We start from the raw sequence: 25,623 nt of genomic DNA, 5'->3' as shown, positions 1-25,623 counted from the left end.
TACATCATAATGCTGTCTTAAAAATCCGTTCTATCAAACACTTAGAGTCAATTATAACACCACAAACTTTTCTTATTTTTGTCCCCCATAATAAGTTGTCCATAGAAATCACTTAATAAATATGTTTTAATAAATAGTGAATAAATAATATTTGGGATACTTCTTAAGTTGGTGTTACCCAGCAGGAGGGCTCCAGCATCGTATCAGGGCCAATGTTGAATATCAGTAAATAGGAAACTGTTATTGACAAGTTTAGTCACTGTCATTGTTGTTTTTAGGGTTTGTTTTTTTTTAAGGACTGCTCCCCCAAGCCCCACACTCTGTAGAATCTTCTTACTTTCAAGGCCAAGTTCAGATGTCATTTCCTCCATGAAACCAGCTCTGATCAACACAGCCTGAAATAATTTCCTCCCCCCTTGAACTCTTGTAATTTTTTTTTCTAATTGACCTGAATTAGACTAATTTCAGTTTGTCTTCCTTTTAGTTTAAATATTCACATATACGTCACGTCTTTTCTGCTAGGTCATAAGTGTTTCCAAAGACTGCATCTTACGTGGATCGGTATGCGAAGCCTCTTGTGAGTAAATAATGAGTAAATGTTGGCTCGTTGCCTGATTGATCTTTTTTTGACAACTGAATGTGCTCCACGGTAATTTGGACAGAAGACAAGGCCTCCCTGTAAAGTTAGAGCTTATTCAACTGATAGACATTTATGAAATTCATGTCGTATTGTCTGGCAGGAAACTAAAATCTCTTGTAGTCAATACAGGAGACTTTTTGCCCAAGTAAACGTATTTTATTTGACAGGAAAGCATTAAAATGATGCTAGTTAATTTGTGAATTGCTTCGTATGAGCTTTGGCTCGGACCCTGCTCCCTAGGTGTGTGGTTTATGAATCCAAAACAGCGTGGCCTGTCCCACGGCGGGGTGTTTTGTGATAAGGAAGAGAATGCAGTGCACAAAGGTATTTTCTCTTCTGTTCCTATCATTGGAAAAATGCTGGCTGGGGCATGAAACTGACACACTGGCCATCCTGACCTGGTGAGAGATGGGTCCGCACCATCTGGCCCTGATGATGCTTTTCACATGGTCTCCCTGGTTCTCTCCACGCCAGTCACAGTGGTCTCCTCCTGCTCTCGGAACACCCCCAGCAACCTCCCTGCCCAGCACATCCGTTCTGACCTCGTTCACTTTGCCTTGCTATTATTTCCGACAAGTTCATCATTCACTTCCCTGCTTCATGCAGGCTTCAGCCCAAAGACTCCTCAACAGAACAGTGTTCATTGACAGAGCGACCTAAGTTACCATCTCTGCCCTTGCCTTCCTGGATCCTTGTTGCTTGACCGTCTTAAGTGGTTTCTTCTCCACCGCCCAGCAGGCTCCACGGGAGTACAGGGTTTTGCCTGTGCTATTTTCCATTATTGTTTACCTGGCACCCAGAAAATTGGAGAAACTCAGTCAATTATCTGTTCAGTGAGAGTCTGAGCAGTTGTCATTACCAAGCATTAAATCATGTTTTAAGTCTCCTAAAAACAAAGACTTAAAGAGACACACGAGAGTTTAACACTAATTCATTTTTGATGGTATTGGACTTTTTTTTTCTTTTTTGTTTTAATGCAAGTATAGTTGATTTAAAATTTTTTGTTAGTCTCTGATGTAGAGCATGGTGATTCAGTTATATATATATATATATATGCATTCTTTTTGTATTCTTGGACTTTCAATGGAATATATTGAGTGACTTCTAAAAAAGGTAGCTAGTGGGTATTTAGTACTTGGTCTGCTCACACTATCGTCCTCCTTCTCTAGGAAACTCTCCTCTCTCTGCTCCAACCATGCAGTTCTTCTGAGGACCTAGAAATTGCAGCATTTCCTCTCATACCCCTCCCTCTCCCATCCTGGGTGTGTTCCACGCCGCTGGCTTCAGTAACTGGCCCAGGGATGGACATGTGATTCAAGGAAGATCAATGGAGATTCCTCTCCCAAGACTCTTCTGGCTGGAGCTCATGAAAAAGTGCTCACATGTCTTGTACAAGACCCTGTAACTCTTGGCTTAGTAGACATGAAAGAATAAATGAAAGAATAAAGGCAGGGGGGACAGAAATGATGAGGAGGAGAACGAGACAGAGGCGGGGGGTCAGGAGGAGAGGGGAAAAGGAAGTGAAAGGAGGGGAAGGAGGAAAAGCAGTGTTGGGGTCCTTGCTCTAGTTTTTCTCAAGATCCGCTCCACTGAACGCCTTCCACAGTCTGCTTAAGTGAACCAATAAATGTTCCCTCTTTTTTTTTGTTTCCTTAAATAATTCATCCTAGTCACCTTGATTGATACAGGATACAATATAGTAAAATTAATGGGTGGTATCTTTAGCAGGTGTTTTTAGAATAAATGTAGGGAAAGACATATTTTTTCACATCTGTAATGACTATCAATAAATGGCAAGAAAATGACCTGCAATGCGATTCAGGGAGGCTCTCTCTGCAGGAATCAGAGCTAAGGAGATCCGGGCATATGTCTTTCAGGTGAACTAAACTGATGTAAGGATAGAACTCAAAGCGTTAGAAGAGGATGGGCAGCATAGTTCTTCACGTGTCTTCTTTAACGGTCTCTCAATCCGCCTTTAACAGAAACTAAGGAGAAGCAGATTCACAACGAGCCTGCACAAAAGGGATCCTAGGACTTGTCAAGGTCCAGCCGGAAAGCAGGCGACATAGAAGCAGTTATGTAGGGACTTGGTTACACAGGCGATGGGAGACTTAGAAAACTCAGTTCAGACAGTGAGGCATCCTAGAGGTGAGCAGAGCCCGGGTCAGGGCGGGGCAAACCAGGCTCCCAGGGTGCAGAATTTGGGTGGCACTCATTTTCCCACTTGTCTTGCCCAACGCAGAGAGTCAAGTGCCTCCTAATACCATGCTCCCCAGGCGCCTCTCTTATAAGGAGACACCCCTGAGATGAGCGGCAGCAAGGGGCCACTCCTGGAAACAGTAACGGAGCCCCTTGGCCAGAAGGGTGGAGGAAGGGGCCAGTGTTCCGGGAGCACGGCACGCGGAGTCCCCAGGAGGGAGCTGGAACCATGGTCGGCGGGAGGCTTTGGACTGACGGGGGAAACGCGGGCTCTGCTGGAAGCAGCAGCCGGATTCTGGCTCATCCATCTGTCAGAGCCTTCCGTTGGCTGAAGCCAGCAGGAGTCCAGCTGATAGGGGAGTGTGGGGGATGCATCCTGCAAGGATCTGTGAGAAGAAGCAGAAAAGGGATGGACAAGCAAGACCCCTTGGAGCAAACGGCTTGCCTGTCACAGGGCTGTGTCTCTGGAGAGCAGGGGTGCAGGTGGCACCGTTCTTGTTCTGTTGCAGGGGGTGAGAAGCCTCACTTGTATTCCCATCCAGATAGGAGATTTGGCCTCATCAACCTGGTTTTCTCTCTTCCTTTCTTTCTTTCTTTCTTTCTTCCTTTCTTTCTTCCTTCCTTCCTTCCTTCCTTCCTTCCTTCCTTCCTTCCTTCCTTCCTTCCTTCCTTTCTTTCTTTCTTTCTTTCTTTCTTTCTTTCTTTCTTTCTTTCTTTCTTTCTTTCTTTCTTTCTTTCTTTCTTTCTCTCTCTCTCTCCTTCCTTCCTTTCTTCCTTTCTTCCTTCCTTCCTTCCTTCCTTCCTTCCTTCCTTCCTTCCTTCCTTCCTTCCTTCCTTCCTTTCTTCCTTTCTTCCTTTCTTCCTTTCTTCCTTTCCTCCTTTCTTCCTTTCTTTCTTTCTTTTTTTGTCATGATCGCTATTTGGTGCATTTTCCTGCATAGCCCATAAGTGATCTTTTTTTTTTCCCTCTAAATGTTATCTAGCCAATGAGGGAACTAGCTTTTGAACTGGACTCTGATCAAAAGATGTCTATCTGCTGTTCTCTTTTCATTCTTAACTAAGAGTGGCATCGAATCTTTGGTGCTTAGAAGTGTTAAAGTTAAAAAAAAAATCCTAAAATATGTTGCAGGTCATATGGACGCTTTTGTAAGCCTGGTGGTACTCAGCTGCCTTACCACAAGGACCAAGTATGTGTGGGTTTGGCACCTTGCAAGAGGATCTTCAGCAAAGCGTTTTTCTTTTCAAACTATGTTTTATATGACTTTTTCTTGGCTTGTAGCACTGGACATCTTAGTTGTATACCATCTGGAGACCTACTGTGTGTGGTCTTCCCAAGAAGAGGTCACTGTCTTGCGTAGATTCTGCCTGTCATACGTTCTGAGGGACGGACCTACTGCAGTGATGTGTTGTCTCGACTACAACAGGAGAAGCCCTTCGTCTTAATTTTGTTTGGTTATGTTGATAACTTCATGGCAGAATGAGATATTACTGAACAAGCTAAGATCAACATGCGTCTGTCAGAAGCCTTAGGATGGGTTAAAACCCTAGAGGCGAGCAAAGCCAGAGTAAGGGATTCCTTCAGCAGCCTTTAGATTGTCCTTTAATACTTTTGGTGACAGGGAGATCATTATTTTGAGAGTGAACCCATTTAAGTTTGGGGAGCATTGAAATGGCTGGAGAGTTATTTCTCATAATCAACCCAAGTCTACCTCTGCCTGTTCTTTGGAATCGTACAGAACTTGTGTGTTTTCTTGACCACGTAATGATCTTGAACTGTGTAACTGCAACGATCATCTACCTCTGAATTTTACCCAAGATAAATACCCACAACTGCCTCAAACACTGGTTACATCGTGTTTTCCAGATATGTCGGTTTGCTCCAAACCTCCTTCAGCGCCTACATATTTAACTGATTATACCTCCTTTTGTTTCCTACCTTTTTTGAATAACTAGCTTTAACTGGAGAAATACCCCCCCCCTTTTTTTTTGGATTTTTTTTAAATTGAAGTATAGTCAGTTTACAATGGTGTGTCAATTTCTGGTGTACAGCATCATGTCCCAGTCATGCATGTACATATATAGATTCCTTTTCATGTTCTTTTTCATTATAGGTTACTGCAAGATATTGAATACAGAGGGAACTATGTTCCCTGTTGTTTCTCTGTTTTACATATAGTAGTTAGTATCTGAAAATCTCAAACTACCAGTTTGTCCCTTCCCACCCCCATTCTCCGCTGGTAACCATAAGTTTGTTTTCTGTCTGTGAGTCTGTTTCTGTTTTGTAAATCAATTCATGTGTGTCTTTCTTCCTAGGTTCCACTATGAGTGATACCATATGGTATTTTTCTTTCTGGCTGACTTCACTTAGAATAACGATCTCCAGGTCTATCCATGTTGCTGCAAATGGCATTGTTTCATTCTTTTTTTATGGCTGAGTAGTATTCCATTGTATAAATACATCACATCTTCTTTATCTAGTCATCTGTCGGTGGACATTTAGGTTGCTTCCATGTCTTGGCTATTGTAAATAGTGCTGCTGTGAACATTGGGGTGCATGTATCTTTTCAAATTAGAGTTCCCTCCAGATATGTGCCCAGGAGTGGATTGCTGGGTCATTGGGTAAATCTATTTTTAGTTTTTTGAGGAATCTCCATGCTGTTTTCTGTAATCCCTTTGCTTCATTTTAAATACTCCTCACCATTGCCTGGATGCATTGCACCAATCTTCTAACTGGTATTTCTACTTAGATATTTCTCAACTTTCTACCTCAGTTATCCCTTCCTTGCTGATGAAATCAGACTGAAACAAAATGCTGACAGTGGCACAATTACTCTTAAACTTTAAGTAGGTCTTTATTTCCTAGAGAACCAAGTTCAGCTCCTAAAAAAAGGTAATCAGGGCCGACCCTGAATAGGAGGTGTGCTCCAGCCACACCCAACCCTCCCTACAATAAGAGTCTTATTAAAATCTCGGGTATCCTCGGCTTGTTCAACATCTCTACATTTTCTCAAGCTCTTCCCTCTCTGTCGAATAGCCCTTCCCTCGCCATCCCCCACTTGTCAGCATCCTTCAAGGCCCAACTCAGAGCCAAACTAGTCATCAAACTTTTCACCATACCCCACCTATCCTTGCTTCACTACAAGAGAGAGAAACTGTCTCCCTGATGTTTCTAAATAGCTTCATTTACAATTCTCATAATAGTTACCACACTCTACTTTGTATCATAGTTCTTGGCATTTATGAATATCGTCTCTGCCAGGTCATTAAATGAAGGGTGTGTTAGTTACTACTGTTTATTTCCAAGCAAAAGTGGCCAACTCAAGCTACCTTAAACAAAAAAAAACGAAAGAAAGAAAGAAAGGAAGGACGGAAGGAAGGACAGAAGGAAGGAAGAAAGAAAAGAAAGAGAAAGGAAGGAAGGAAGGAAGGAAGGAAGGAAGGAAGGAAGGAAGGAAGAAAGAAAGAAAGAAAGAAAGGAAGGAAGGAAGAAAGAAAGAAAAGAAAAAGAAAGAAAGAAAGAAAGAAAGAAAAGAAAGGAAAGAAAAGAAAGGAAAGAAAGAAAGGGAAAGAAAGGAAGAAAGAAATTTATTACGAGGTTACAGAGATATGTCACAGAAATCTCTTAGAAGAAATCACACACACAAGTCAAAAGCAGAGATTTGAAAGCCTTTCCACAGGCTTCTGATTCTCCGCTCTCACCTCTGACCCAGTGCGTATCACGATGCAAGGTCATGGTAAACATCTGGTGACTCAGGCTTCTTGTTTATCAAATGAGGGTGATGACAGGAGTACCTGCGTCATAGGATTGCTGTGTGCTTTAAACCACTTGGCCTAGTTCTCATTAAATATTATTCCAAAAACAAAGGTGGGGAGGAAATGAAGGGAGGTCTCAGGAAGGACTGAAAAGCTGTTTGGGATTCAGGCGACATTTCTTTATTCATTTATTATTTCGTTCCACCCTCTACTGTAGACCGACTTTCTCTGCTCCCCATTGCTCGTGGAAACAATTGCTGGTCCACGGGTGTATGCTGTACGTCTCACCTCCTAGAGAGATTCTGTTGTCTCTGCTCCACAGTCTGGGGGAAGAGCCTGCGGTTCATGCACGTTAACTGTGTGAAGCACGGACTATCCTGTGCCTTCTCGAAGCCTCAGTTTCCTCATCAGTAAATGAGCATAAATTCCTGCCCACTTCATGTTGCTTTTGTGGGGCTTTACCGTAAGTGAAGCATGTGGCACAATACGTGTATAAAATCAGCACTCTGTAAATGGTCGCTAGTTGTGTTTATTATTTTCTCAGTCTACCAAAATCGTGGATTTCCTTGTTGTCTGTTTTTCCATTTCCTTATTCCTTTTTTGTGTGTACACTCCCATTTCTATCTCAACTGGAAATATACTAAAGGAAAGTGCAAATATCATCGGTCTCATGCTGTGTGGTGAGGCTGGGAGGAGGGGAGCTTGGAGGAAGAGCTTTTGGAAGACGAGAGATGGTCAGTGAGAAGATGGTCATCAATCACATCAGCTTAGTCGTCCCCTAACAGCAAGGGGTACGCCTGCATCACGGTTTACGTACCGACTTTGGGGGCTACTTCAGTGTATTGAAACACTGGGCTGCACTCATGGATGCCAGCTGTTTGTGATCGTGGTTTACAGAGCGTGGCATGTTCACGATACACATGAATGACGAGATCGTTGGTACCCTAACTCGGTATATGGCGACTCTTTGGAGTGCTGGCTGAGAAGCGTCTTAGGACAAAATTTGGGCTCCCTGGGAAGAGTCCTGTGATCAATTAGTGACCCAGTCTGGCCACTGGCGGGGAAGTAGTGCCTCATGTATAGATAATCATAACCCTTTGTTGTAGAGAATATTAGCTGTGAGGAACAAATGGAGGGGGAAAATATTAGAAAAATGAGTATATTTTTAGTATTTTATCCTACATGAATATTAGTCTTTTCCCCCATAATTTAAATCCCAAATTGAGTAATTTCACTATCAGATATTACCTCTTTAGGGGGGAAGGTATAGCTCAGTGGTAGAGCGCATTCTTAGCATGCACAAGGTCCTGGGTTCAATCCCCAGGACCTCCATTAAAAATAAATAAATACATTCTTAAAAAAACCTAATTACTCCCACCCCAAAAAAACAAATTACTCCAGATATTTTTAAATTAAAATTTATTTAATTGTTATTTTAGATTACATCTAACAGTATTACTGACTTTCGAAGAAAAATTTGGTCTTTAAAAAAAAGGGGGGGTAAAAAAGTTGATGTCATTTCGAAAAATAACGTTACCAGAAGTCCCTGTGTTCCTTGAGATTTTACTAACCTCAGGACCTAAAATTTTAGATTTCGTTAAATATTTTGAAATCATTCGCATATAGAAGATGATAAATGTTGGAAAGTGATTTCTTTAACTTCTCTTCTTATTGTATGCCTTTGTTTTGTCTGGGGAAGAAGTTCTTGCAGCACCAAGAAAGAGTTGAGGTGACACTTTTCTTTCAGTGAGCATCTAACCACTATGCAAAATTGACAGCCCTCGGGGCTCCCCTGACAGGCTTATGGTACATCTTCAACTTATTTGCCATTTTCCAAAAGAAGTGGGCACGCCATGTATTATCCACCTCCTTCAGCCTTAAGTTCAAGCCCACGTCCGGGAGCTCAAGCAGATGAAGCTGAATTCACCAGGCTCCTCGTATCCTGGGCCACTGGGTTAATAGCTTTGGTCATGAGCTTTGAGAACGTGGGAGCCAAGGACACCCCCATCCTTTGAGCCCTGGGTTTATTTTAGTTTGGGGAGAATTAGTTCCCTGAGCTCAGAGAGAACTGTTTGTCATTTGATAACAGTGAGCTACTTCTCAGTGACAGACAAGATAGAGAGTAATTTTAGTATCTAACACCAACCTCCATGAGCTATAGGAGTTTGTGAGTGTTCCAAAGACACACAGAATACACTGTAATAAACGTTCTCAAGTTAGAGGAAGAATGATAAAAAAAATATGCTGACTCTGTTGAACCACAGTTTATGAGTTAGACACCATTCGTAAAAGTTTCCTTATTTTAAAAGGAAGAAAAAATATTTATTTGAATAATATAAAGCTATTTGCTTATGTAGTTGCCATCTTCTGGGCTGGAACACAGTGGCATTGAAATGCTTGACTTGAACTTGGTGGATTTTGGTGTCACATTGCCACCTTGTGGTTAGTCATCTGAAGACATTTCCTTCAAAACAAAACCCAAACACTGTTTTTGCAATGTGTGACACAGAAAGCCATTTGTGCTGTGTGTTCACGCACAGACACACACACACACACACGCACGCGCGCGCGCGCGCACACACCCCAGGAATCTGAAAATCTGAAAGCAGTGTCTTCTGTTTGGGGACACGGGGAAGGGACTATCTAAGAGTAATCTTTTAAAGCAGACAGTCTTATATGGGAAAACCAGTCTAGTGTTATTGAATATACATGGGTAGTCTAGTAAATGCAAGGCATTTACTGTAATACCATGATTTCAATACTAACGTTCAAATATGTTTTCTTTATTTACCGTAAAGAATGGATAAAGTGAAGAAATAATGTTTTTCTTCCTGCTCTGTTAAGAACTTGTTTACATCATATTAAATACCATTTCTCATGGGATAGAGAATTAGCTGTAAAGAAAACATACCTAGCGAAATCGAATTTTCTTAGATGACTCTGACTAGAAATTTCCAAAGCAGCCTGTTTAGAAATGAAATCATCCAGCTTAGTGCTTGGGTACCACTCTCCGCTGAGAAGACCTTTTATTTTTCTGGGGAACAGAATGGCCCATTTTATAGAAGACAGAATTTAGAGGATATTGTGTGGAAAGTTATATTTTTAAACTACTGTGTTTTTTTTTTTTTTTGGAAGAGAGACTTTAAAAGTACCTAACATCTTAATATTCTCCTTCACAGGTAATGTATACTTGAATAGACTCTCTTTAAATTTTCTTATTTAAACTTTAATCCTACATTTTGTTCTTAGAATTGATTCAGTTAATTTGTGACTAAAGTCATAGAAAGCCAGCCTGTTCCAGAGCTAAAGTGATGGTAGGAAAGAGAGAAAGACCATTTTTTTAGGTAGCTTTTCCCCCAGATCATGTCTACCTTTATGAGATTATGTCTAAAATCACCTTGCAGTCTTACGCCCTAAAAAAGATCAATTAGTTGCAAAATAATGACGCTAATCAAGAAATTCATTCGAATTTATTTATTCTCATTCTCATTTACTTACCATCATTACACTGCAGGCCGCAGTTCAGAGAAAACTTTCTTTTTCTAATTCTATATGTAATTACATTCACGGTGGGGCCACTGGGGAAAACAAACAGGACAAACAGAATTAAAATAGAATAAATTACCTATAATCACACCACCCCAGTGATCACCACTGTAAACATTTTGGTGTATCATCCAAATTCAATTTTTTTTTTTAATTTTGGAAATGGAATCATGATTGTATACACTGTTGTGATATCTTGTAACCTGTTTCTTTCCCTTAACTATGCATTTACATGGCATTTATCAATCCATTTAATAGCTACACTTTCATTAATTTAAATTTTTCCCCACATTTTAACCTATCGGTGAAGAATACTTCTGCCTGTTTGATGTCATGGCAGACTCCCAGAGGCGAGCCAGCGTCTTAACATTTGTCTTTTCCAATGATTGGACAGTTCTGCAGATTTCACTCTCAGAGAGTAATTCCTTATACTTACTATTTCGAGTCATGGCAAATGTACATTATCCTAAATGGACCAGTACTTTAGCTGGTCAGTACTTAACACCCAAATATGATTGAGCTAGGAGAGGGGTTGTGGGAATGGAAGAAGAGCAGTGGACACCTTCCCATGCTGAGGAGTAGAATGAGGAGAAATGGAGGTGCAGAAGCAGACAAATTTCAGGTGTAAACTTGCTTTAGGTCCCAAGAACATGCACGGCTTTTGGACTCTGGTTCTGCCCCTGTGTGCTTTACTAAACAGCCTAAGTTTCACAAGGGAAAAATCTAGAAGAGTTAACTTTAAATGTGCAGCCCCCTCTGCAGGTCAGTGGCTAAATCTCAAATAACTTGAGCAAGAAAACATATAGAGTATTGGATTATAACCCAACGTACTAAATAAATACCCATGTGTCCTTCCTGATATAAACACATACTTGGGGAAATAAATAAAATATAGAAGAATAAACAGATCTCCTATATGGGAGATTTCTAAATACTTTTAGGTACGTATTCTCCATTCCTTAAGTGTTAGCTGCGTGTAGTGACTTTTTTTCCAGATAGTATGGAAAAGGGGGCGTGTGGACGTTCTAGAGCAGAAACTTGGCAAACACTGCCTCAACCAGGTGATCAAGGTTAATACCATCATTGTTAACCGTGTACCCTTGAAATGATGTGTCAAGAATGGCAACTTCACGCCTTGTCTTCCCTCCTAAAACTTCCGAACTCCAATCTCACTGTGAGAAAAACATCAGACAAACCCAAATGGAAAGACATCATACACAGCATATGACAGGTGCGACTCAAAATTGTCAAGATCAACGAGGACAAAGCAAGTCTGAGAACCTGTGACAGCCCAGGGCATCCCACGGAGACAAGACAACTCTTTATGTGACGTGGTACCTGGATGTGTTCCTGGAACAGGAAAAGGACATTAGGTTCAAAACTGAGACATCTGACTCCTGTATGGACTTTAGGTAATAATAACATGCTTGTCTGATAGTTGTAAGAGAGGTACCACAATGACATAAGATGTTACCAATAGAGGTGACTGTGTGTGTGTGTGATGTGAGGATGCTCTGTACTTCCTTTGCAAATTCTCTGAAAATCTAGAACTCTTCTAAAATAAAGTTTATCAAAAAAGAAAAGGAGAAAGACAGAAGGTGTGATTCCCCAGAGCAGCATCTGGGATCGCCTCAAAAAATTCAGATTCCCAGGGCCCCGCCCAGAGCTCCCGACTTAGACACTCGGGGGATGTGGCAGCAACGTGTGATTCGGATTCTGTGATTGACAACGGCTGAGCTAGCAGTTTGGCCAAGAGCTCTGCTTTCCAAGGGCTTCTTGTTTTCGATGAAGTCCTGTTACTTTTCCTTCAATATTCAGATGAATCAGATGTGGCCTCTTGGTGGCTTCCGGTTGCCCAACTGTCACTTTCCACAGAGGAGTGCTGGGCTCGCCTCTCTTCTCCCGTTGTTCAAGTCTGATCTCCAGGGTCCTTTTCAGATCTGTTGTGCTCGTGTCTTTCACAGCCTTTCCGGGCCACACAGATCTCCGCCTTGGATATCCTCGGACACAAAACCTGAACCACGAATCACAGCACAGTGTGAATTCTCTGGAGACACAGGTGGCCTCGGGCATACTGTGTGACATCTCTGTGCTTGATGTCCTTCATCTCTGATTTGGGGATGAGGGGAAAGTACCCACCTCATGGGGTTTCGTGAGGATTGTGAGTTAGTATCATAAGGTGTTAATAAGAATATCCAGCACTTAGCGAGGACCCTGCGTGTGTGAGCTGGTGCCACTGTTAGTGGTGGGTGTCCTGCCTCTCAAATGTCTCTTCACTTCTCCCAGAGCAGCAGGGGTTTGTGTGGACAGTAATGGCTCAGTAAAGATTGAGTGAACTGAGCCCACAAAATACAACTTCAAACACAGGGACAGCCCCCTCCCACCCCACCTGTATTCTAAGGCACTTGGATTTTGAGTTGGGATGTTGGAAATATTTCACGTTGGTTGTACAATGCTTTTAGAATAAAGCTCAATTTGAAAAGAACCACGCACCCTAATGTTCATAATAGCAGCACTGTTTTCGGTAGCCAGGACATGGAAACAACAATAAATGTCCGTCGACAGATGACTGGATAAAGAAGTTGTGGTATATTTAAACAGTTGAATACTACTCGGCGATAAAAAGAAAATTAAATAATGCTATTTGCAGCAACATGGATGGACTTGGAGATTGTCATTCTAAGTGAAGTAAATCAGAAAGAGAAAGAAATATATCTTATGATATCACTTATAAATGGAATCTGAAAAAAAACCACAAATGAACTTGTTTACAAAACAGAAACAGACTCACAGACAGAAAACAAACTTACGGGTACTGGGGAGAAGAAGGGCGGGAGGGATAAATTGGGAGTTGGAGATTTGCAGATACTAACTACTATATATAAAATAGATAAACAAGTTTCTTCTGTATAGCATAGGGAACTATATTCAATATCTTATAGTAACCCATAATGAAAAAGAATATGAAAACAAATCTATGTTTGCATGTGCATGACTGGGACGTGATGGGGTACACCGGAAACTGACATACTGTAACTGACTATATACTTCAGTAAAAAAAAAATAAATTTTACACATACAAAATGCTAAAAAAAAAAAAAAGAAAGAATAAAACTCAAAATTAGGTTGGAAAATACAACCTTGGTGCGTATTAACCCTCAAGATTACCCCCACCTTCATTCTGTGATCGATGAAAACACCCTTTCGATTTTGATCTGAGCGGATTCTGGTTCCCGAGCCCCTTAGCGGCGTGTCTGTTAGCCTGAAAGATGAGATTCTTCAGAACAGAAAGCAGCACCCAGGGACCGTTCCAGCAGTGGGTGGGGAAGTGAGTACGCTTGGATAATGGTTCAAATGTTCTGTATTTGCTCTCCGGAGCAGGTTAAATGGAAAGGCAACGACTTAGCATGCCATAAAGAGACGAGCCTTGGGTGTTTTGGTTTGTTTTCCAGATGGGGATTAATGTGGTGGACTCCGCAGTGTCGGGGTTAGGTGGTTGCCCTTACGCAAAAGGTGCTTCTGGGAACGTAGCCACTGAGGATCTGATCTACATGCTTAATGGCCTGGGGCTCAACACAGTAAGTCAACTTAGCATATTTTAATATTCATGCGCTCCTTGCAGATTCAAGCTGGAATGCGTCTCCGATTTGGGGAGCAACTTTGAGGTCAAGTTTTACTACACTTTTGCTATTTGCTAAAATGCACGGTGGGAAAATAACAATACAGATTCTTTGGGCGGGGCTGGGGGAAGCGCTTCCTAAAGTAACTTAGTGCTATAGCTCGATCGTCAGTGACGCTGCCATTTCACATTTTTTTATAGTGCTTCGTGACCTCCAAAGTGCTTTTTCATCCACCGTCTGGTTCAGTTCCACACACTCTGTGAGGTGGAGCCTGTCTCCGCTGATCTGATTGTTCTTGCAGTTTTGTCTTCTTGCCTGGCTATTTCCCTCGGAGGAAAACTGAGATCTTGGTTTCTTCACGGTGACAACTGGGGCTTCTGGAGGAGAGCCCAGGGCACTTTTAAAAAAGGGCCAGTGGAGGAACAGAGCTTAATAATACTCAGCATGTGAGACACTGGACGGCCAGGCACGTCTCTTGACAAGTGGTACCTGAAGGAGTCACAAGCTCTATAATAACACTCACCAAAATCAGTACCTTGTTTTGCCACATGCTGAGTTAAAATGACTTGCTAGTCTGTAAGGCAGATTGCTTTTTAGGGGAAAAGTGTCAAAGGCAAGGAAACGGTTCACAGATAGTAAGAAGCTCAAAATGGTTTTGAGATGTGAAAGCATTTATCCAGGTGGAATAAATGGAATTCCCCTCTCCAGCTCTCCCCTCTACTCACTGATGCTAATGCGGCTCCAAACCTTGTCCACCTTCTCTGTTTCTGCACCATTTGGTTTCTCACCTCTACCCCTTCCCTCTTGTTTTCACCACCTCTTGAAATGTCCTTACTCCCCATACTTGATTTCACCTGGAGACTGAGGCACCGCATCCCCCAAAAAAGCACCTTCTAGCATCTCCCTGCTCGTTCCCCGGACCCCACTGTTGGGTTCCTGCCCTAAGCGCCACCTTCAGTGCCGCCTTCTGAATCTACTGCAAGGTTGTCACGAGCTTCTGTCTGTCTGGCTCCCCCTGCAGGCAGAGGGCTTGTATTGCAGCTTATTCACACTGTGCCTAGAGACGCTTGGTCATGTTCCTTGAAAGACTGACACGACTTGGCCCTAAGCACCAACAGCTGTTGCCTCTCTTCTCTGATTAGGAATAAATACTATTTCACTTACAAAGTAGCGCGATCATTTCCGTTAGAAATGTAAGACCATGGCAGAAATGGGAGAGAAGTAGAAATCCTGCCGTGAACACTGAGATGACTGAGTTGAACTCAGCTGGTGCTTAAGGCGTGTCTGGCCTTGTGGGTCCAAACGCAAATAAGCCATGTCTCTGTTCCTAAGAATTTCACATTTCAAGCAGGGTTGTTACATTGGACAGCGGCTAACAAGCCAAGGTTCTCTGTGGAAGCCGTGTTCCTGTGGCTCCCACGCCTAGTCAGTTACTGAGAGCCACGGATTCGACTTGTCCAATATTTTGTGTGTTTGTTCCTTCCTTACTATTTTTTTCTGGGACTACATCAACACAGATTCTGACCTCTTTCCTGGATAATCATCCTCCGCACTGGTCCTCTGACTTCACAGTGCCTTTGAATTCCTCCTCCATGCCACCATAGATTTCATCTCAAACACAAACAAAATCCTTCTTTAGTATGATGCCAACAAATCCCACTGCATAATTGCTATCCATGGAATTACTGGAAAGCAAAGAACATGTAATTCAGAAATGGAAGGCACACGTAGCTAGTTCTTCACAAAATTTCCATAAAGGAGATTAAACCAAAACGTGCCTAACAGTTCTACCTACAATTGTTACCATGACAAAACCAAAGCAAACGTTCATCCTTGAAGAACAACTTTATCATAAAAAGAAGCAATGAAAATTATTTATGTGTCATTTTACAAAATGTTTCTGGTGATTCTTAAATAGAAGTAAACTGTGAAGAAACCAGGGCTCTGAAAGTGTCTGGAGAGAAGTAATTAGCTCTGTGAAGATGATGATCATACGTCACGGGTGTGAAAAGCCCCTGTGCGTAGAAATACTCGTCAATTTTAAGAAAATGACAGACTTACATAAATTTTAGAGAACTTAGTAGCAAGGAAAGCCCTGAGTCTGTTCAAGTTTAAGTTCATGCTCTTTCTAGTCCATGGTGAGGGAGGACACAGGAGCTTATAAAACGCTGCCTGGGGGCAAAGCCCTGGTTAATGCACCTAACACTCCACCTCCGCCAGTGACAGCACAGACCCCGGGTGGGGCGCGCCCGGCTGGCCTTTGGCTACACCAGACTCGAGATGAGGCGCGTGCCTTCAACTTGGCCTTCATGCCCCACTGCCTACCTGTCATTCATGGATTTACCAAAGCCTTTTTTGATCCTGCTCGTGCCTTCAGACAGGACAACCTCTCAGGCAGACAAGTTCCAGATGTGTGCCAAATACTACTTCATTTTACTTGACCTGCCACTACCTCCTTCGATTTCATACTGGTAATCGTGTTTCTGAATGTGGCTAAAAATTACACACTCGCAGGGGGAGGGTGTAGCTCAAGGGGTAGAGCACATGCTTAGCGTGTATGAGGTCCTGGGTTCAATCCCCAGTGCCTCCTCTAAAAATAAATAAATAAACCTAATTAACCTCCCTTCCAAAAAATAAAAAAAGAAAAAGGAAAACATAAAAATTACACACTCACTTTTCTTATGTGCCGTGTAGCTTTACCAGGTTCATTTCTTTATACAGTAAGAGGTTTTTAAATCTTTTTTTTCCCTAAGTCTTTATCTATAAACTCTTCCAAACCATTGTCACTTTAGTTGCCCTTCACTGATGTTTTGTAGAAAGTTTCTGGCTCTGTCATTGTCCCTCCTAGAGTTTAGCTCTCAGCCCGAATCACACCGAGTCGTTCAGGTGAGGCTAGCCTGTGGGTCTATACTAGGGTCAGACGCGAGCTATGTCTTCACAAAGCAGGAAGAGCTCAGCTTTGCACAGTGGCGGTATGGTAGCCAGGGAGGTTTATCCGAGGCGCGATTATTGCTAATTGAAAATTTTTCCCATAAAGCAGAAAAAGCTAAAAATCTACATGATTCGTGAAGACAAATGTCTCCCCCAAATCAATAATGAACATTTTCTTTAATGATTTTAAATGGTTAAACTACTGATAAAATTAAAAGGAATCTGTTTTGTCTGCTCTTTCCCTAACCGCCCCCCCCCCCCTTCCCACCTGGTACCCGGTCTTGCCTTCCCCAGGGTGTGAATCTTTACAAAGTGATGGAAGCTGGTGACTTCATCTGCAAAGCTGTGAATAAAACTACAAACTCTAAAGCAGCACAAGCCTCCTTCAGTGCTTGACTTCAGTGGATGCGTGACTGAAGGCCAACAAGATTGATTTCAAGTGCAGAGATCCGCCTGAGAAGCGTGCCTGTCAACTCGTCCTGAAGTGCGATATAATAGACAACAGAGGACAGAGGAGATCCTTTGAAAAAGAGTACTCCTGGATAGATTGCGAGGTAGACGCTCAGTCTTCAGGTAAATGGCAAGCCGAGGCCCAATAATAAAATTTGTAGACATGAGACATGCTTGGAACTTGGAGAAAAGTCTACTCTTTCGCGCGTATAGAAATAACTTTTTAATTTAGTAGACGTGGAAATGGACTTCAGGTTTTCCCTAAGTGTCAAATACTGTGTTAATACTTAATCAAGCTGGCTTAGCACAGTGTACGCACTGTCAGTAGTTTACGAGCTCCCGCGTAGTGTGCAGAGTGTGTGGCCTCCATTCTGTGTGCTGTGCCTCTGGGTCTCAGTTTCACATTCGCCAAGTCAGTTAAATTATGGACCAAGCGCCCGAGCTCCATCCGACCCTACATAATTTTTAGCAATAGAACTTTGATTTTTCAAGTATGCTAACATCTGTTCACTATTTCAATGGCTTTACCTTGTTCCAAGAGGTGGTGGTCGATGGCCAGATGCCATATCCTGGAAACAGATTACCTCCCATGTTTGTCACGTGCGTCCAGCTCATCATACTTTCTTTTCATCAGTTGTAGTAAAAACCGGCGTGGTGTGACTCAACTATCGTGAAATGCGAGGTACAACTTTCATCCCGATGTCTAACTTGCGGTGGTGAGGCCAGGTTGCTACGTGTACCATATCCACTTTTATAATGTTCAGATCACTTCCAGATTGTCCGAGAAAGGTCGCTGTCCTCCTAAGAATATTGAGGCAGTTATTAATTTATGAAAAAAAAAAACCCGTGTTTTTCATTGACTCAGGGGAGTTTGATTACATCACATCATTCTGAAGGGCGTTGACTTTTTATGGTTATTTTTAATGTTGAAGTGGCTGAAATATTACTTTTTATAATAGACAGCGTTGCCAGAAATAGCAGAATGTACCATTTCAAAGTTGAGAAGAGGCCCAGGAGGGCTATGTTAAGAAAAAAACATTTCTGGCAAATCCTTTGGGAACAGCACTACTACACAGGGTTCTGAAACGAAGGTTACACTATTTCCGTAGGCTTCTCCGGTGATTCTGGGCGATCTTATCTTTGAATAAATTTGAATATAACTAGGAATATGAAAGCGAACATTGTGGACTTGCTCTTAAATATTCATCAAGACCACAGGAATAAAAAGAAATTCGAGACAACGAGAGAAAGTGCCGATTACCACGAAGTCAACTTTAAAGATTGTACATCGGTAAGAAAAGAATCACGTGGGAAACATACTGGAAGTTGACAAGGAAGGGTGACATCACTAGGGACCTTTTGGGAAATGCAGAATCCGGGGCTCCACTCTGGACAAACTGTATCGCAGTCTGCATTTTTAAAGAAGATCCTTGCAGGACTTCTATGCCCTTGAAAGACTGAGAAGCAGTTGCCTGTTTGACACCTCCGCTTGGGTATCTAACAGGTGTTTGAAGCTTGGTGTATTCGAGATTCCTGGTGCCACTTCCTCTTGTGCGTTGTGTCTTGTTGTAGCCTGTTGTCTCTTCTCAGCTCCTGGAACGAGTCAGCCTGGGACCCATCACAGGTCCTTTACCCAGTTATCATCTCTGCCCGTTATGTTCTTTCCCTGGTCATGACTGGCGCCTGGTCGTTCAGGTCCCGGCATAAACATCACCTCCTTAATGAGTCTTCCCCGACAACTCAGTCTAGAATAAGGCCTCGGTTGCTTTCTCTCCCATCAGCTTGTTTCATTTTCATTATTTAGTCTTTAACTCTTTATTTGCCTATCTAGTTGTTTATTTTCTTTCTTTCCCCCGCAGAATGCATGCTCCAAGAAAACAAGGGCTTGGCTGTGTTCATCATTCCTTAGGGCCTGGTGTAATCCGTGTTTAATACACAGTGGTTAGGAGGGAAAAAAATAGAAATGAGTTTAATTCAAACAAGAAGAAGGGAAGAAGGAGAGTATGTGACACAGATGTCCCCTCACCTGCCGCCTTCCTCCCCTTGGCTTTGTTTCCTGGCTCCATAAGGTGGAAAAGCCATGTGAACAGGTCATTGTCAGGATTTCTCCAGGAGGCTTGAATCCAACAGATTTCACCAGTTTTCAATATGTGGTATCCCTCACGAGTATTATAGCATAAAGGTAAATTAAAGTGAGTGTTAGAGGCAGCCATGATGAAAGGTTAAAAATAATGCGTCAGTTGCAGGAAGGAGACACCAAAATGCCCAGCCCCAGGAGAGAGGCGGTATAGTGGACTTCACTCATCCATCCATCCTGAGTGGTCCCCCGGCATCATCTGATCTGTTACTCGATGGCTATGCAACCTCCATCAATTTACTGATACTTTTAAACCTCACTTAAAACCTCTCTTCCTTCACCTGTAAAAATTAGATAATAATGTTGGGAGGATCTCATGAAATGATGCTTACAAGCGTTTGGCAGGGTGCCGGCCAGTGGTCAATAAATGTTACCTCTCATCATTTTTATTCCTCTTTTCTATGGCACTGCCGTGGAGGGGAACTTCTTTTCCATCATGACTTGTTTAACCCTCAGGGAGGCTGTGATAAAAGATCACCCTGCATTCTGTCCCATGTAAAGGGTGCATTGTCTTAGAGGGCGTATGGTGCTCCCGAAAGAGACAGCTCAGCCGTAAACCCAAAACCATGTAATCTTAAATTGGCCGCAAAGTCCCATGTGTCACTTATCACACTGCATCACTGAGCGTTGCCTTCTGAGCTGCCTCTTTCCCGTGTTTCGCGTGACTGTAGTTACAGTAGGAACGTGTAATGAGACTTCTGCTGAGCGACTCTGTCTAAAGGGCATTCTAGCAAGCTTAGTCTCCAAACCCTGCATCACCTAAAGTCAGAAATTCCACCAACATTAGGAATTTATTTCCACTCTTTTGGCAGCTGCACAAGTGAGCAGGTGGTGGGTTGGTTTCTGCCACCAAAATGGAGTTGCCAGTGTTTCCTTGATGGGCCACGGAGGTAGGGCAGACCTCTCCCTTCTCCTCCTTCTACGTGCTTCCATTATGAAGTTGTGTGCTTAGTTGAAGAAGACGATTCTTTGTTTCCATGGGAGCCATCCATCCTCTGACCTAACTGAGCTGTCGTGTCAAGCTTATGTGGCTTTGGGAAAGAGTTACACCCTTCTAGGAATTGAGAGGTAATATCTCAGAACTTCTGGTGACTGTTTCATCCAAACTTTCCTTTCTCCAGATAGTCCTTTAATGCCTCAGTCACTGGTAAAGTTGACCAACAACACATCATGGGTCACCAGACCATTGTCCTGAATCATCTGAATCCTGAAAAGCTGCCTCTGAGTCAGAAGGTTTCACAATGGCTTCTGTCTGTACATGGATGCTAATGCACTGGCTTGTTGGGCAGACATTCTGGGTGCTTTCTGAGAAGCCTGTGTCATTACAAAGAAAAGAAACACTGCCTGCTCTTCCGTTTTCCCCAGGAGTTTCACCCAGATGTAACCAGATCACCTGGAAGTCAGCTGACAAAATTCACATTCTGAATATGTGTATCTTCCAAAGGAGCAGGAAGCAGTGGAATCGGAAAACCAGTGTCTGGATATTTCTTTCTTTCCTTCCTTCCTTTCTTTCTTCCTTTCCCTTTTAAAAATAGTTTACTTGGAAATATTTCCATTATTAGAGTTATTTTTGCCAAAACAATGTATGCCCCCCCCCCAAAAAAAAACTTGTCTTCTCACTTTAAAACAACATTGGAAAGTGATTCTTTTACTTTGTCTAAAAATCTTCTAACAAGACCCCCAGTAGTTTTCTTTTTAAAATTCATTTGCTTAAAATATAAAAATCCAATTTCTCCTGGTAAATTTGCAAGGACTGTTTTATACACACACACACACACACACACACACACACATATACATATAATGTGATCATTACACATGTAGTAAAGTGCCATGAAGGAGAAACTCATCTTTCTCTAATGGGAGATGGTAGAGGATGTGACCTTGCCAAGTGTTTCCATCCACAGGACATGAGTGAAGAGATGAGACCTGCAGGAAGAATTAAGTTACTAAATATAGAAGAGGAGGGAAAGGGCCATTTTACCTGAAAGGACCACGATGTGTAAAGACCCTTTGGAAAGAAGGGGAATGATGCATCCAGGGAACTCAGGGAAGGCTAGTTTGACTGAAGCAGAGGGGAGACAGGGGAATGGGGGTGGTGGACGCAGTTGGCTAATACAGAGTTTGTAAGTGATCACATACAGGACTTCAGCTGGGCAGACACTTGGGAGTTATGTTTACAGCCTCAAACTTCTACAACCATGTGCTCAGTGCTAAGACATAGCAATCACCCTTTGCATCTTCGTATTAATTTGGGAAAAGAAAGCAGAAATTTAAAAGGGACTAAATTGCTTAACAGGAATTAATTTTGCCATGGGATATGTCACTATTCCAAAAAATGTGTCCCAACACTTGACTCGTTAGATCTAAATAAATATAAAAAGGTGAGAGATTATCTTTCCTCCTATTGACTATCTGTTAAGGACCATTTGGAATGAGAACCATATTTTTAAAATTTTTAAATTACCTTGATACATTTGTAATGCGAGGAAGGGAATGAATGGTCAACTCCTTTCCCATTATTGGTCGTCAAGTTGATTTTCTCCTGGAGGTGAGGGGCTGTAGTAATTATTGCAAGAGGAAATTATTATCTTTGAACAATACTCAGATGTGAGCTGGATCTTTGGATCAGGATACTCAGATGTGAATCAGAGGGCAAAATTGTAAAATATGCCCTAGAAAACAAAGAGGGTATAGTAACAAACGAGAGATGTGCAGTGAAGGCTAAAGAATGAGTAACTGTCATGACTTGATGTTGTCCTGTTCTGCCCTGGATGATAAACTAAATATGCAAGAGCCTGAAAGACTATGCTTTTGGAACAATAAGAAAAAGAAAAGATGAGATTATCCTCTTGTTAGGTTTCACCTGTCTTTGAAAAATGTTTCGTAGACTTAGGGTTCAGTCCGGGAGATTGTTTGAGAATGGCTGGATCATTTACGTTTGGGAGAATTTATGCATTTGAGAAGAGCTTTTATAAGCCCTGGTCTGCAAGCCTTAAGTTAAAATTCCATGTCTTGTTGCCTAGAAATGTCATTTAGTCACATAAATTATGGGTTTGAATTTCTTTGTGATTCTCAAAGCACCAAAAACAGTTCTCACAAACTGGTTGTGAAGTTCTTTATTTATATGAAGTTATCTTTTGTGAGTTTGTAGGCCTTTTTCAGGAATATTGGCTTTGTTCTAGACAGTAACCTGTATTAGAAGTTTTCAAGTCTACAGTTCTTTGTAGAATCATGTCAAGGTGAGCCAACAGCAAGTACTTAGGGTGGAATTAATAAGAGTTTTTATTGATTCAAGGTGCTTTGCACCAGCTGTCAGACATGGACCAGACTCCTTAGCTATTCTTTACTCTGAATTCATAAAGAATTACATCCCCGTAGGACAGTTTTAATTGGAAGCACATTTTCCCCCCATCAGGCAAACTCAGGGTCACAACAGGTAACCTGAAAGATTGTTCCACCATATGTTAGCCCCAGAAAATATATTCCCTGAATATCACGCTTCACGAGGGTCGAAGATTACATAAGTCTTAAGATAAACTTCCCATCAAGTCAGTTTACCATAAACCGAATGGTTGGGTTTCAGATGAAGGCAAGATGCAATTTAGATTCTGGTGTACATTAGGAAAATGAAGATTACGTTATCCACCTGGTCGAGTGCCTGTGACTTTTATGCTAAGCTTCAGAGTGAGTATGCTTCAAGATATTCATGGATGAACATAATATATGGTTATATGTTCTGGAAACCAGAAAATGTAAGGCTTTTTGTTATAGTGAAGTTAAATTTATGGTACTATTTATTTTCGTAGACTTTAGAAGAAGTCTATTAGTAACATCATTTCAGTTCTCATAAGAAGAAATGGAGGCTATTTTAACAAAGTGTAGTGTTCTATATTAATGTTTACTTGTAAGTGTATGTGAAATAATTTTTGAATGTGCATGTGTAATCCATTAAGTACTAAATATAATTCTTTTTACAGTTCATGAGGAAATTTTTACAAATTTCAAGCCTTCAAAAATGGTAAGCCTCAAGATGTAAGTTTTCAGTTGTGATAAAAATATTTCCAACTCCCTGCTGTATAATTGCCTGGGCATGAAGAGTTATCATCAAGACTCCAAATATCTACCTTCTGTTCTATAGTATAAATTAATCCTAGTATGTGTTTGTCAGTTTGGGCCATTATAACAAAGTACCACAGACTGAGTGATGTATAAGGAACAGAAATTTATGTCTATCACTTCTGAGGTTGGAGGTGTGGGATGAGGATGCCGGCATGTTTGGGGTCTGGCAAGAACCCATTTCCAGGTTGCAGATTGTTGGCTTCTTTCGCTATCCTCACACGAGGGAAAGAAAGCTAGAAAGCTCTCAGGGATCCCTTTTTATAAGGGCACTAATCCCATTCATGAGGATTCCACCCTCATGACCTAAATGACCTCCCGGTGGCACACCGCCAAATGCCATCATGTTGGCGGTTAGGATCGCAACCTGTGACTTTTGAGGGGTACAACCATTCACTTGACAGGAATATTGAAGTGGATAAATCTGAATGTTGCTTTCCTATCAAATCCAGGATTCCAAGTAAAGAGAGTCCAAAGAGACGTGCTTCCAGAATGGTTTAATGCTGCCATGGTGATGATTAATTTGTGACAATATTTGTGTAATTATTTAGTTTAAGTCACCCCCCCCCCTTGACCTTCAGCCCTTGACTGTCACATTAAGATCCAGCACAAGAACTGGTATTTGGGAGTGTCTCAGTATTTGTTGAACTAATGATGGCGTCTTCATCTACGCTCAGTGGCACTGTAAGAAACCCCACTGTGCGTAACAATGAGCAGACAAGAACAATTTTTGTATGTAAAAAAGAATTAAACAACAAAGTCCTACGGCAAAGCCCAGGGAACTATATTCGATACTTTGTAATGACCTATAATGAAAAAGAAATATGAAAAGAAATATATATATATATATATGTTATGTATATAAACTAAATCACTATGCTGTACACCAGAAATTAACACTGTAGATCGACTATACTTCAACTAAAAAACAAAACAAAACAAAAAAACGGAAGGAGGGAGCTTACATCCTACCCTATTCTCAGTTTATTTGCCTGGCCCATGCAGACCCTTGGATGTGCAATTCTTGCGAATGATCAAATAAAATTCAAACTACTTTAAAAGAAAAGAGAAGAAAAAAGAAAGAAATGGCTTCCAGAAAACCAGGAAGCTGACTATTCAAAAACCCAAGAACGGTTGTAAGGTGGAGAAGGACTGTAGTCAGTGATGGGTTAATGAGGAGGTCCATGGCTTAATTTCATTGTCCCTGTACTAGGTTCTACTTCTGTGTGTGAAAGGATGGCATCTTAAAAAATACCAAGGCAATTCATCCATTTCATCTCAATTCTGCCTTTGGTACTCATACTTACCTTCATGTTCATAATTTTTATATTTCAGAAATCTGGTTTGACTTTTCTCAGCCACCCCAGTTGACCCCCTCATTTTATTGGTTTTCTAAACACCTACTGATAAGTGCCTCCAGGCTGCAGGTTAATTAGCTCCTAATGGGAGAAGAACATTGGCTCATTTGCAGCTGCTTTGGTCCATTGGCTGCTGGCTCTCCAAACAAGGGGAGTGGAATACTCACCACCATTACATTGGATTTTTTAAAAGCACATGGGCTTGTAATGTGGATCATTTAGCTTCTTATTGGATTTTTATATTTAAGTATTCACCCCCCTCCTTATCTCAGAGGGATTATAGAAACATAGGCAGTGCAATAAACAGGGGTAGAGACTAGGTTTGGAGGCAGAAAAATCCAGTTCCAATCCCAGTTCAGCCTTTTAGCACCTGGGTAAACCTGAACAAATCTCTTAATCTTGCCAAACTCATTGCTGTTCATCTATAAGAAGAAACACCTCGTACATACCAAACAGATCTCAGATGAGTATTAAATATATGTCTTAGAAGACTGCCACGTTCAGAGTAATTACTTAAATAAATGTTACCTGTTTTGATAGACTGTATTGTTATCCCCAAGTATCCCCTGAGCCTCTCTGGAGGAAGATTATACTTCTTGCCTCACTGATTCAGGCGGCCATTATGACTTACCTTGGCCAATGAAATGTCAGCGGAAATGACATGTGTTATGCTGGATGCAGGTTTTAAGACCCAGCATGTACTTTGTCATGATCTCGAGTATCCCCCTGGTGATATCCCAGAGAAAAGCTGCTTTGTCAGCCTGGACCTCCCAGTGAAGGCAACAGAGCACAGGCAGGGCTTCCCTGTTATGAACCTGTAGCATGAGCAAGAAATAAACCATTGTTACTGTAATCCACTGACATTTTGTG

The 25,623-nt window shown here is 41.7% G+C and overlaps 1 protein-coding gene and 1 pseudogene across 1 annotated transcript in view; both read left to right on the top strand.

Annotated features, from left to right (window-relative positions):
* HMGCLL1 (3-hydroxy-3-methylglutaryl-CoA lyase like 1) overlaps positions 1–23,060 on the top strand; it is a 122,613-nt gene extending 99,553 nt beyond the window's left edge. The window contains exons 8-9 of the mRNA XM_010995385.3: positions 13,591–13,716; positions 16,984–23,060. Coding sequence (XP_010993687.1) covers positions 13,591–13,716; positions 16,984–17,085 — 228 coding nt within the window. The 3' untranslated portion in view covers positions 17,086–23,060. The remainder of the gene's footprint in view (positions 1–13,590; positions 13,717–16,983) is intronic.
* Positions 16,714–16,891, top strand: LOC116147844 (U4 spliceosomal RNA; annotated as a pseudogene).
* Positions 23,061–25,623: the final 2,563 nt, after the last annotated feature.

This window comes from Camelus dromedarius, chromosome 19, assembly GCF_036321535.1.
Source record: "Camelus dromedarius isolate mCamDro1 chromosome 19, mCamDro1.pat, whole genome shotgun sequence".
Classification (NCBI taxonomy): Eukaryota; Metazoa; Chordata; class Mammalia; order Artiodactyla; family Camelidae; genus Camelus; species Camelus dromedarius.
The sequence above is the reverse complement of the archived record's forward strand: the minus strand, read 5'-3'. Positions and strand labels throughout refer to the sequence as shown.